The sequence below is a fragment of the Myotis brandtii genome, unplaced genomic scaffold (genome assembly GCF_000412655.1).
Source record: "Myotis brandtii unplaced genomic scaffold, ASM41265v1 scaffold311, whole genome shotgun sequence".
Classification (NCBI taxonomy): domain Eukaryota; kingdom Metazoa; phylum Chordata; class Mammalia; order Chiroptera; family Vespertilionidae; genus Myotis; species Myotis brandtii.
In genome coordinates, this window is record NW_005361913.1 from 485,450 (window position 1) to 498,979 (window position 13,530).

At 36.4% G+C, this 13,530-nt stretch overlaps 1 protein-coding gene across 3 annotated transcripts in view; it reads left to right on the top strand.

Moving 5' to 3' along the window:
- The window catches only part of ABCD3 (ATP-binding cassette, sub-family D (ALD), member 3), an 82,454-nt gene that overhangs the window by 32,591 nt on the left and 36,333 nt on the right, over positions 1–13,530 (top strand). For 2 of the 3 annotated variants that reach the window (XM_014542681.1, XM_014542679.1), the window contains exons 5-9: positions 4,775–4,844; positions 6,896–6,993; positions 7,347–7,470; positions 9,611–9,667; positions 12,612–12,754. In XM_014542681.1, coding sequence (XP_014398167.1) covers positions 4,775–4,844; positions 6,896–6,993; positions 7,347–7,470; positions 9,611–9,667; positions 12,612–12,754 — 492 coding nt within the window. The remainder of the gene's footprint in view (positions 1–4,774; positions 4,845–6,895; positions 6,994–7,346; positions 7,471–9,610; positions 9,668–12,611; positions 12,755–13,530) is intronic. The other variant, XM_014542680.1, reaches the window with a different exon arrangement.

A 13,530-nucleotide genomic window follows, 5' to 3' on the forward strand; every position in this document is an offset into this window, starting at 1 on the left:
CATTTGGTCGTCCCTCACTAACCCCCCTGCCGGCCTGGTGGTAGGCAGCCATCTTGTGAGGGCATGAGGGTTAATTTGCATATTACCTCTTTATTATATAGGATAAGACTTACTGGTTCTTAACCTTTGGAAATTTTTATGATCATTTGTTACTGATGTATTGCTGGTGTTTTGGAATTTTACTGAATATTGGTATGATTTGTTCTTTTTTTTTTACTTCATTGTGCTGGGCATGAGGTGGGCTCTTTTCCATCATTCTTCCTCTCCATTTTTATCTATGCCTTTTCTGGAATCCTTATTAGTTGAGTGTTGTACGTACTGGATTGATCATCTGATTATGCTATAATTTTTATACTATTTGTTAAAATATGTTTTTATTGATTTCAGAGAGAGGATAGGAGAGGTAGAGAGAGAGGGAGAGAGAGAGAGAGAGAGAGAGAGAGAGAGAGAGAAAGAAACATCAATGATAAGAGAATCATTGATTGGCTGCCTTCTGCACAACCCCTACTAGGGATCTAACCTGCAATCCAGGCATGTGCATTGACCAGGGAATCGAACTGTGACCTCCTGGTTCATGGGTCGACACTCAACCACTGAGCCACACCGGTCAGGCTCTATACTGTTTTTATTACTGATGTCTATTCTGTATTCTAGGAAGTTCCTTTTAACTTTATCATCCAGAGAATTTTTATTATATTTTTATTTCTAAGAGTTATCTTTTTGTATGGATGTTCATTTTTATAGCATTGTTTTTTGTTTGTTTCCTTCATGATCCTTTGACTGTTGTTCTGATCTTGTTAGAGGCTTTCCTCAAGCAGTTTGCTACTCTTGGCTCTATATTCATATTTAAAACTGAAGGCCTAAAAATCTTGTTAGAAGCCAATTTGAGAGCTTGTTGAGTGTCTGGTCTCCAAGGTTTGTAGGTGTCTGTGGGCAGAGTCTGGTCAGTTTTGTGTCTGTGTGCCTCTAACAAATCTAAGAATTTCAATATAAACATAGTTCAGATGTTCATTGTTGCTAGCATATTAGCTTTAGAAGGATCGGTTTTATTGGAATCCTTTATGTATTTAATGTAGAGAAAAGTGATGTTCTTTTACATTATTATATAATTTTATGCTTTTTCTTTGATGGCTGTATTATTTAGATGCCATATCTGTTAATAAAAATATAGACTCCCCAACTATTACCTGTGGCAAAAATATATAGGTTACATCCGCTCTGAGTAACATTATCTATAATAATAAAAGTAATATGCAAATCGAACGAATGACCAAACAGCAGAACGACTGTTCGGATGACCTTCCGGACGACCACGCTATGACACCCACTGGCGCCAGGCCAGCCAAGGCGAGTGCAGTGCGATTGGTCGGGGGCCCTGCCATCACCCTACGATCGCCCCACAGAGGGAGGCCCAGGCTACCCTCTGCGGGGTGACCGATGTAGGGGTTCCACGATTGATTGCCCCAAAGAGGGAGGCCCAGGCCACCTGCTGGCAGGGCGATCAATGGGGGGGGCCCTCCGCTATCGCCCCAAAGAGGGAGGCCCAGGCTACCCTCTGCGGGGTGACCGATGTGGGGGTTCCATGATTGATTGCCCCAAAGAGGGAGGCCCACGCCACCTGCTGGCGGGGCGATCAATGGGGGGGGCCCCTCCGCTATCGCCCCAAAGAGGGAGGCCCAGGCTACCCGGCCGGTGGGTGGGGCCTCCCTCTACGCAGCGATGGATCGTGGAGCCCTGGTTGGGTGGACGGGGCCTCTCTCTGCTGGGTGATCGATCACAGAGCCCCGTGATCGATAGCCCCACAGAGGGAGGCCCAGGCCTCTGGCCAGCGACACTGTGGCGGGTGTGTGGGGCGGGCCAGCGATCGCTCCGCAGAGGGAGGCCCAGGCCAGCTAAGCGATCACACCTACGCAGCCAGGGGAAGGAAAGCCCTGATAGGCCCTGATCGCCGGCCAGGCCTAGGGACCCTACCTGAGGAGTCCTAGATTGAGAGAGGGTGCAGGCCGGGCTGTGGGACACCCCCGCCCTCCCCCCCCCCCCCACACCAGTGCGCCGGGGCCTCTGGTATTAAATATCTGTATAGAATTTGTCATATATTACATATTAAAACCCTGTACAGTCATGGTATAATACAGGAGATTAGTTTATTTTTAAAAGTTTTTCCCTTTTATTCAGATTTTGATTTCATGTTTTTGTAATCCAAAAGTATATTATTTATTCTTCTAAACTAGAGATTTCCAACTTTAATTGAATAGATGCCAATACATATTTTCTTAAAGACTTACTGTCCTGTAGAAAATGCCTAACTAAGAGTATGTGATGCATTAATTTAATTGGTGATTGTGGATAGAGGAAAGTTATTGTGTAGCATGAGCCAGCCTTTAATTGTAGATAATCATCTTGTTGCAATTTTAGTTATGAGATGTAAAAAAAATATTTTTTAAATTTAATAGCTTTTAAAAAACTTATTTTGATACAATTTAAACTTACAGAAAAGTTGTAAGAATAGTATAAGGAACTACCTTAAACAGTACTTTTAATCCAAATTTACCAATTGTGAAATGATCATTTTAAAGTTAATTTTCTCCTTAATAAATATTTTTGAGCTTCTGCTGTAGCAGAAATATGAACTATTTTATATTTAGTCAAATTACAAGTTTTAAAATATTGTGAGTTCATAATATGAAACATTATTTGAAAAATTTACACATTTCTCTAACTTGCTACTAAAGCTACATTGTAAATGGATTTATCTATTGTTTCCCATTTGTCTTCCAAAGTAGGTTTAGATTCATCCGTTTCTGCTTTGGTCCTTAGTGTACCTCATTTTAATATCCTTTATACCTTTTAGGCTTATTTGTTAACAGTGGCTAATTCCTTTGGAGTGTGGGCACATTTTAAATAGGACACACCTTTTCTTTAAGAAACTGTGGTAATTACATGATATGGAGGTGAATCCTTCTATCTTGTTGCTGTTACACGTAATCATCAATATATATATTTTACTTTCACCCATTTGGCTACAAGCAGCATCTTTATCTTTTATAAGATTCTTATATGTATTGAAAGTAATAATGATTGGGACTACTATATTCTTCATTATTATTATTTTGTTTTGCAGTGGAATAATAAGCAGAAATAAAGCTTTATTCAAGGAACCATTTTTTAAATTTATAGCTGCTATTCCAGTGGTAAACAATTGCTGAATGATGGCATGTGTTTTACCAAAGTTTTACAATTTTGTGTGTTTCGCAGCTTGGGCAGCACTAAAGCACTTGGTTTTATGTAAAGTTTGGTTCAAACAATTTTAAATCTCTAAACCTTTTGTTCTGTCTTAATTGCTTTGTGTCTCTAATATTCTTATTGTTACAAACAACACTTTTGTGTGCTTCTATTTTAACTTTTTTCTAGCTCAACTTAAATTTTTTAACTTTTTAGTAGTTGTATCAAAATTGGACTATTGATTTTTATACCAGTCTAAAGTAACATTTCCCAAAGTATGTTCTGCGGAATGCTAGTTATGACAGAGGAAATGCTACAACATGCTACAAAGTCCTCTCAGAGAGTCACAATGCACATATACATTAAGTGCTTTGAGAAGGTCTTCGGTAAAGATATTTGTTAGCTTTGTTTAAGCCAGGTTTTCCTGAATTTATTTGACCATGGAATTATTATTTTTTTATCTAAAAGATCAGCTAACATAACTTGGCATTATTCACCTAATCCTTCATTAAAAGCAAATTATTCTCTATCATATACCCTGTGTGTGTGTGTGTGTGTGTGTGTGTGTAGTTAGGTTTAAATAATTTAGTGCAGTATTTTTCAAAATATATTTTATTTATACTTGAAGTATTAATGTTATTTGATGAAAGTGTGTGATCAAATAAATTCTATCTCTTTACTGGATCATAGATGTACAGTACTCAAATATTCTTTACTTACATTATATTAATGGCTTTCAAACTTTTTAAAAAAGTAGTGGAACCCTTACATTAAAAGTTCTTAATGGATATTTTACAAACAAATAAGTATGTAAAATTGATCAAAAACAGATTAAGAAAAGAGGAGCTAGTTTAGTTGAAGTATATTAACAGACCTTGAGACTCTGAGGAACCCTATTGATTTACTGAGTTATTTAGTCTCCAGGGTCAGCAAAGTAGACCTGCAGGTCAAAGCCCAATGCCGTCTGTTGTGGTAAAATTTTATTAGGACGGCACTGGTTTCATTCTTGGCAGTTTTTGTTCTACAGTAGCAGAAGTGAGTGTTTGCAACAGAGACCCGATGGCCCACAGACTTTAAAATATTTGCTCTTGACCCTTTATAGTAGGAATTTGCTGATCTCTCATTAAGTCTATGTGTTCATAACAAGGCAGAATCAGAATGTTAAAACATTTTAAAAACAAAGAAATACTAGTTTGTTTTATCCATAGTAACCCATTCCTGAGTCTGTAGAGTTAATTGTTTTGCCATTTAAACCCCTTTTGTGACAGCCTAAGCCTTTTTTAAAAATTAACATTTTTAACTAAGGAAAGAACTAGTTACTCTTATTTAATGTTGCCTTTGATATAGAGTGATTTTCAAGAAAGCTGTTTAAAACGATAAAATTTCAAAAGTTGAAACATGTATTTGTAAGAAAATATTTAGCATCTTTTTTTCGTATTCTTTTGATTCAATAAAAATTTGCAAGAGTAATTTTACAGCTGTTTTCAGAAGTTTTCTTAGTGTAAAATATTGCTTCTTTTGCAACTAATGCATTGCATGTGGTGGTTTGCAGTGGTATCATTGGTCGTAGCAGAAAAGATTTCAAGAGATACTTATTCAACTTCATCGCTGCCATGCCTCTCGTAAGTGGAATTCTTTAAATTTATACAGGGAAAAAAAGTGCATCTTCCAAAAATCTTTAAGGATATTTACTTATTAACTTCTTTAAAGACTTATGATACTAAGTCCCTATTTTGAATTTAGTTTTACAACTGTAATAGAACATTTCAATGTAAACCTTTACACTAGATGAAAAATTAAAAGAATGTCTACATATGTGGATTTATTTTTAACCTTTAAGCTAAGGTTTCTTGAATATTTATAGCATCCCACTAAATGGGAGAAGATCCCTTCAGAACACAATATTATAGTAACTCAAACCACTGATGTAGTCTAAGTTAAACTGTAATTTATTATCTGAATTTATTAAAAATAAAGGTGAGTATTTGTTCTAAATCAGTGGTTCTCAACCTTCCTAATGCCGTGACCCTTTAATACAGTTCCTCATGTTGTGGTGACCCCCAACCATAAAATTATTTTCGTTGCTACTTCATAACTGTAATTTTGCTACTGTTATGAATTGTAATGTAAATATCTGATATGCAGGATGTATTTAGGCGACCCCTGTGAAAGGGTCGTTCGACCCCCAAAGGGGTCGCGACCCACAGGTTGAGAACCGCTGTTCTAAATTATAAGTGATTTTCTTAGCTTTGGTTTTTGTTTCATTTTATTGGCACTATAAGAATTTTAGTATTTTAAATGTGGGAGTTAAAAGGAGGAACTTGATTGTAAAATGCATTAATTATATGTCAGATTTAATAAAGCTGAGATAAGTAGCTTAGCTATCAGTCAAAAAATGAGATTAAGCAGAAAATCAGTTTTGGTTTTTTTTGGATAAAAATTTTATGTAAATATGACTCAGAACTATGGAAAAATATATATATATGGCTAATATGCAAAGTGTCCACTCGGAGTTCGACCTGGAGACTGGGAGTTCAATCGTTCACTATGACATGTGCTGACCACCAGGGGGCGGCATGGAACGAAGGAAGGCCTTGGCCGGTAGCCATCAGCCAGGGAAGGAAGACCCCTGCTGGCAGCCAGAAGGCCCCGAGATTCCCTGATCACCAGCCAGGCCTAGGGACCCTACCCGTGCACGAATTTCATGCACCGGCTAGTTTTAATATAATGATGGAAAAAAGTAGTAAATATGACTCTAGAAATAATCTGTAGGTATAAGACATACAACTTTAAAAAATACATTTTTTTATTGATTTCAGAGAGGAAGGGAAAGGTGATGAGAGAATCATTATTGGGTGCCTCCTACATGCCCCACACTGGCCATCAAGCCTGCAACGTGGGCATGTAACCCGACCGGGAATCAAACCATGATGTCCTGGTTCATAGGTTGATGCTCAACCACAGATCCACACCAGTCAGGCTATACTACTTTTTAAAACAAATACAGATGCAATATGTATAGAATTCCATTGTCTGGGGTTGTAACACTGGTAGTAGGAAGCAGAAAGTATACACAAATGTCAGTACTTCTTAAAAGCAAGTTCTTTACATTAGATAGGAAGGTGACACATTTGGCTTTTTTTTCTACCAAAATAAAAGGTAGCAAGAGACTTCTCAGAATTAATGATATTAACATACTCTAAAATTAAGTTCCAAGTAAAGTTTAACATATCAGGATAATAGAGCCTTTGGCTTAGCACAGTGATGGCGAACCTTTTGAGCTCGGTGTGTCAGCATTTTGAAAAACCCTAACTTAACTCTGGTGCTGTGTCACATATAGAAATTTTTTGATATTTGCAACCATAGTAAAACAAAGACATATTTTTGATATTTATTTTATATATTTAAATGACATTTAACAAAGAAATATCAACCAAAAAAATGAGTTCGCGTGTCACCTCTGACATGCGTGTCATAGGTTCGCCATCACTGGTTAGCATGTTCTTTTTGTATCTTTGTAAATTTTAAGTAAAGCAGAACTGAATGATATAAATTTTGACTATTAATTATAAAAATCATAGGATTTGGGGACATAGCCAATGACAGAGAAATACATTATGATTTAGTAAGTAGAAATTAAGCAAAATCAGTAATATGTGTTTGTTTGTTTTAGATCTCTCTGGTTAATAACTTCTTGAAGTTTGGGTTAAATGAGCTCAAACTGTGCTTCCGAGTAAGGCTAACTAAATACCTCTATGAGGAGTATCTCCAGTAAGTAATAACCTATTTTTATATTAAAATACTTAAATTGAACGGTAATACTTATGATGTTGAGATGTAGATTTTCTTTTTTGTTGGCTATGTTTTCAAGAAAATTGCTTTTAGACCCAGAAACATATAAGGAAAGACCCAGTATTTAGAGTCTATAATTCTGGCTCTTCCATTAATTGGCAAGTCATCCTTCTCTAGACTTGTTTCCTCATCTTTAAAGTAAATTAGGACAATCTCTGGGGCCTCTTCCAACTCCAAACTTTTCTGTTTCTATTAATATGAACTAAGTAGTATAATGTGAGTTTTTAAAAAATACCATTTGTTTTAAAGTCATTTTCTTATTGCTATTTTAGAGCTTTCACATATTATAAAATGGGGAATCTGGACAACAGAATAGCTAACCCAGACCAGCTGCTTACACAAGATGTAGAAAAGTTTTGTAACAGTGTAGTTGATCTGTATTCAAATCTTAGTAAGGTAAGTTTCTTAATTTTTTATTATTACTTGTTAATTTTTTGAATTTTGAATCTCAGCAAATTTATGTAGAATTGTTTTGATTCATATAAGAGCATCATGTAAATATTTAATACTTTTATGAGAAAATTTGAGTTATAATAGTTTTAACTATAATTATTTAATTTTGTATATTATTTTTATAATGTGCTTTAGCTAAGAACTGAGAATTTAGTGTCTTATAAAGATTTCATAAGAATATTAAGTCTGATTTCAGTAAAACAACAAAAATTTACATTTTTATCTTTTGACCTCTCTATTTTCTGCAATTGTTAAGAGATCTGCGGTCAATTTATGCTTCTAGTTCTACATCCATTACCATTAGGCTAGCACTTCTTTCTGCCCATTCTCCCCTTCAGTATCTCTAATTCTATTAGATCATTTAAATAATAGTCAAAAAGCTTTCATAAGATATTAATTTACACATGCACTTGGACATGTAGTGGGTACCTGTGAGACTATCTACACAGCATTTCCTCCCCTCTTCATTTTAGATGATGCTCCATTTCTCACTTCGATGCACATGACAGCTCTTGGTCTGCGGTGGGAGCTTGTCTCAGACTGGACCGTTTATAGTATCTTTGCCTCTGGCCACAATTGATCCAGATATCCATATACAAGGGGCTTGGTCACAGTGTAAGAACAGGAATGCTCTGCTTCAACCATGTGGATGGAGGGAGGATAGGCAATTCTTAGAAAAGTAATATGTATCCACAAGAGCTTCACTCTCATGATACGCCCACTGCTAAGATACCTTTTCACTTCATGCCAAACCTTGTCTTTATTCTGCTCTCTAGAAGAAGCCTTTGCTAACTGGTTCCAAACTCTAGGAACTCTGACAAAACTATATTGTTCAGTAATTCAGCTTTCTTTTCACCCATTACCACATTTATTTATTTATTATTTAAATTTATCTGTATTGTTGGAAGTATTACAGATGTCCCCTCTTTCCCCACCTGCCCACCACCTCCGTCCCACCCCACTCCCCCGTGCCTACCACATTATGTTCTGGGTCCATGGGTTATGCATATATGCATATAAGTTCTTTGGTTAATCTCTTCCTGTCCCCCCTCCCCTCTGAGATTTATCAGTCCATTACCATATTTTAAAGTTTGTTCTGTATATATGTGAGTGTGTGGGGTTAATATATAAAGTTTTTCATGTAATTCTGTAGACTTCTAGTCTTTACATCTTGGCACTTGAGCAAGTCTGCAGCTCAGGTGTTGTCACATCTGCAGTAGAATAAAATACCAAATTAATTGCTATGCATTATAATATATTTACTTTTAATATTATCTTATTGTTTGAACTCTGACTTAAATTATGAGTAATTTTTATCAACTTTTAAATGTACTTGAATTTCACAGGTATCATAATTTATAAGGCAAAAAGAAAGTAGTACAAGCCAATTAATAAACCAAGTCCCTGATCCTTGTAATGTATATATCAGTCAAAAAGGGGTGGCTCTAGACTTAAGTGAGCGAACTCAATTTGGATTTCTTGAGAAACACTTCAAAAAACACTTTTAGCATGTCAGTTGAGCTGTCTCTGTGTGAGGTTCTTAATGTATTGTTTTAGTCCTAGAAATTTGAATTTTATATCAGAAGATTATATTCATAAATAGGCTTACTATGTTATTTCAACATATAGATGTTCTGACAAAATAATAGAATCAAACAGTAATAAGAGCAGGAAGAGCCTCTCATTTTTATAGGTGAAGATAAATACAAACCAGAAAAGCTGGTAGCACATTTGGAGTTACAACTTGGGTCATTTTATGTCTTTGCACTACCTTGAGAAATTGCTTAGTTACTAATGGTCAGTTATCACAGTAGAGCTACCTTAGGTGATGAAAAGTGATAAAATTTTTCCACCAGTCAGTAGACATTGGTCAGTCTTCTCCATTTTCTATTTTTTTACAATAAGAACTGCCTTTTATGTAATCATTGATCAACATGTTACAGTACATTATACACAGTGGGAACTCTACATGTTAACAATTACATGTTATATATTAAATAGCATTTTGTATTTAATGTATTAGCTATCAATCTAGGTAACCTAATTCTTTTTACTGATATACCTTCTGATACTTATTTTACAGCCATTTTTAGACATAGTTTTGTATATCTTCAAGTTAACGAGTGCAATAGGAGCTCAGGTGAGTTTACTTTTATTCTGCTTTTTAAATTAATGTAATGCTGTATTGTGAATAGCTGGGTGGTTTGTAAGAATATATTTTATATCTCAAGAACATGTTTTTATAAGATTTACCTAATAAAGTCTAGTTATAAAATAATGCTATACTAGAGCTTTAAAATTTTTTCTAATATGGCTTTTTAATTTTCCTTAAATCAGATACTTGAAAAACTTGTGTGGTATTGATAACCATAAGTGCAGTGTTTAACATTGAACATACATGTACTTATTGTTGCAAAGTAATGTCTAAAAAGAGATTTGGAAACAATAATTTAAATATGAAATTTGAATGTTAAAATATCAGGAATACTTTTAGAATGGCTATACCAGTTTCAAGGATATTTTATGATAATATATATGGTTGTTATATGAGCCTAATTACCCTGTCTCTGATATTTGTGTTGGTAAAAGTGACCTTTAATTTTTTCCTGAGTATTCTTATTCAAGTTTAATATGTAATGTTATTGTTATCTCTATATATAAAAGCCTACGCAACCGGCCAACCTGCCGGTAGCTATGATGTGCACTGACCACCAGCGGGCAGATGCTCAATGCACAGGCATGGAAACTGGAACAGACTGATGAATCTCAGAGGGAAGAGATTAACCAAAGATCTTATATGCATACTAGAGGACCGGTGCATTGTTGGGGTCCATCAGCCTGGCCTGCAGGATTGGGCCAAAACCAGCTCTCCAATGGCCGACCTGCCGGTAGCTATGATGTGCACTGACAACCAGCGGGCAGACGCTCAATGCACAGGCATGGAAACTGGAACAGACTGATGAATCTCAGAGGGAAGAGATTAACCAAAGATCTTATATGCATACTAGAGGACCGGTGCATTGTTGGGGTCCATCAGCCTGGCCTGCAGGATTGGGCCAAAACCAGCTCTCCAACATCCCCTGAGGGTCCTAGATTGCGAGACGGCACAGGCCAGGCCAAGGGCCCCCACCAGTGCACGATTGGGGTCAGGGCGGGACGTGGAAGGTTGGCCAGCTGGGGAGGGTCCATGGGAGGGCTCCGGGGCGTGTCCGACTTGTCTCACTTAGTCCCGATTGGTTGTACCCCAGCAGCAAGCTAACCTACTGGTCGGAGCATCTGCCCCCTGGTGGTCAATGCACATCATAGCGAGCGGTTGAACAGCCTTAGCATATCATTAGCATATTACGCTTTGATTGGTTGAACGGACAACTTAGCATATTAGGCTTTTATATATATACTCTATAGCCTAAGCAACCAAACGACCAGTCAACGGGTTGCTATGACGTGCACTGACCACCAGGGGGCAGATGCTCAATGAAGGAGCTACCCCCTGGTGGTCAGTGCGCTCCCACAGCCAACCTTCTGCAGCCAGCCAATCTCCCATGGTCCTTCCCCCCAGCCAGCTGGCCCCGATCGGCCCCAATTGCCGGCCAGGCTGAGGGACCCCACCCATGCACAAATTTGTGCACTAGGCATGTAGTAACCATATAATAATTGTTGGTTTATGTGTGTGTGTGTGTAAATTGATTAGTAAATAATTTTGATTAGATGTTTAGTAATTGATTAGGTGATTAGTAAATAATTTATATAGTGGTTTTTGTTCCTTTCCAAATATATATATTGTAGTTGATTAGTAAATAATTTAGATAGTGGTTTTTGTTCCTTTCCAAAAAGCTGGGAACAGCAGTTTTCTATTTGAATTTTATTGTCTACCTTTCTTTTGCTATTTCTGGATCCAGACTTAATCATTCTTATAGCATGTTTTCGTTATAAGAAGTGAATAGGCCTAATCCCTCTTGTCTCTATGCTGTAATATTTTTTTATGGTTGTTATTACATTTTATCTGATTCTGCATTTTTTGAAGGTAGAAACTATGTTTTAGTTATATTTTTGCCCATACTTGTTGCAATGCATTGAATCAGTCGTATTTAATTTAAAAAATGTTGAATACACGCTGTATTTTACACATATTGTGCTGGGGGGTAGGAATGAAAAGATGAGTAAGACAGGAACTACTGAGGAGGGATTATGATCTGATAAAAGAGGTATTCGAGCAATTATAATGCAGAGTGATAAGTCCAATAATAGAAGTTTGAATAAAATATTTACTCTTGGAAGAATTGGAGGTGATATTTGAGCTGCTTTGAGAAGGATGAGTAGAAATCCTGAATGTCAGGCTTGCCAGACATAAGAACAACCTCATTGAATGGCATGTTCAGGAAACAATTATTTTAGTATGGCAAAACATAGCATTTGTATGGGAATGAGGGAAGTGTCATGATGAGCTTGGGAAGGTCAGCTTGAAGACTCTGCCTTGGAATGGTCAGTGGGCGATGAGGTTGCTTACCAAGTTAGAAAGTGTAGAGCTGGAAGCAAGATGTATGAGAATGGAAAGGCAGATGGAGCTTGTTTGGGGAAGCTAGGCTTGAGGCTCTACAGAACAGAGAGGTGAAGATGAATAGTACTTACTTGGAAACAATTTCTTGGGTTTTTAGAAATGATGGGACTAGAGATATAAATTTGGGAGAAGAAAGCTAAGAAAGAAACCTCAGAGAATATTAACATTCAAAGAGAAGGTAAAAAGGAGATCTGAATTATTGTGGAATCTTGAGTAAATATCAAGAAGAGTTCCATTGGGAAAGTTAGATACCATAAAGAGTGATGATGACTGACTGCAATTAGGAGTTCTTAGGTGAGCATATTTGGGAGAGCTGGAGATGAGCTGCAGAGGTGGGAGGAGGAATAGATGAATAGTAAAAGCTTAGCGGTCCAGTGTGTATTTTTTCAGAAAAGAAGGGAAAAAATTAGTCAAAAGATCAACTTTTCTCAAAGTCACAACTTAATTATAGAAATTGTATATGTTGTGTTCAGTAAATTTATTAAGTATCCTTGAACTTTGTGTCTTTCTCTTGCAATAATAATAGGGCCCAGCGAGCATGATGGCCTATTTGCTTGTTTCTGGGCTGTTCCTAACTCGACTTAGAAGACCCATTGGTAAGATGACAATAACTGAGCAAAAGTATGAAGGAGAGTATAGATATGTTAATTCCCGGCTCATTACAAACAGGTAAGGAGAAATGTATTAAATGTATTTAGCTGTACTAAAAATGTATTTTTATGGATATTGATACCATGTAAGTCAGTGGTTCTCAACCTTCCTAATGCTGTGACCCTTTAATATAGTTCCTCATGTTGTGGTGACCCCCAACCATAAAATTATTTTTGTTGCTACTTCATAACTGTAATTTTGCTACTGTTATGAATCATAATGTAAATATATGATATGCAGGATATATTTTCATTGTTACAAATTGAACATAATTAAAACATAGTGATTAATCACAAAAACAATATATAATTATATATGTGTTTTCCGATGGTCTTAGGCGACCCCTGTGAAAGGGTCGTTCGACCCCCAAAGGGGTTGCGACCTACAGGTTGAGAACCGCTGTTGTAAGTTGACTTCAAAAATCTAGTAACACTGTAATTGAAATTAGGTGTGTGTGTGTATTACCTCTTTTGAAAATATACATTTTGAAGGATATCAGTTTTATAACCTTTTTTTCTGGTTAACTATGTAGTATTTCTGATTCACCTCTTCATGTTATTGACTAATTTTGTTAATTTCACTTTAAACATAGTCAAAATACAATTCAAATTTATATATAATACTCAAAGAAAATTTTGTCTCAATTTATCTCAAAATGTTTTTAAGACTGTGTTTGTAATACTCAGTAATCCAGTCTTACTGCATGTGCCTCTACCTATTTTCCACAAAAATCCAAAATAGGAAGAAAAAGTATTGAGCTTTGGAGCCAGCCTGACTAGTTTCAAAATCTACCT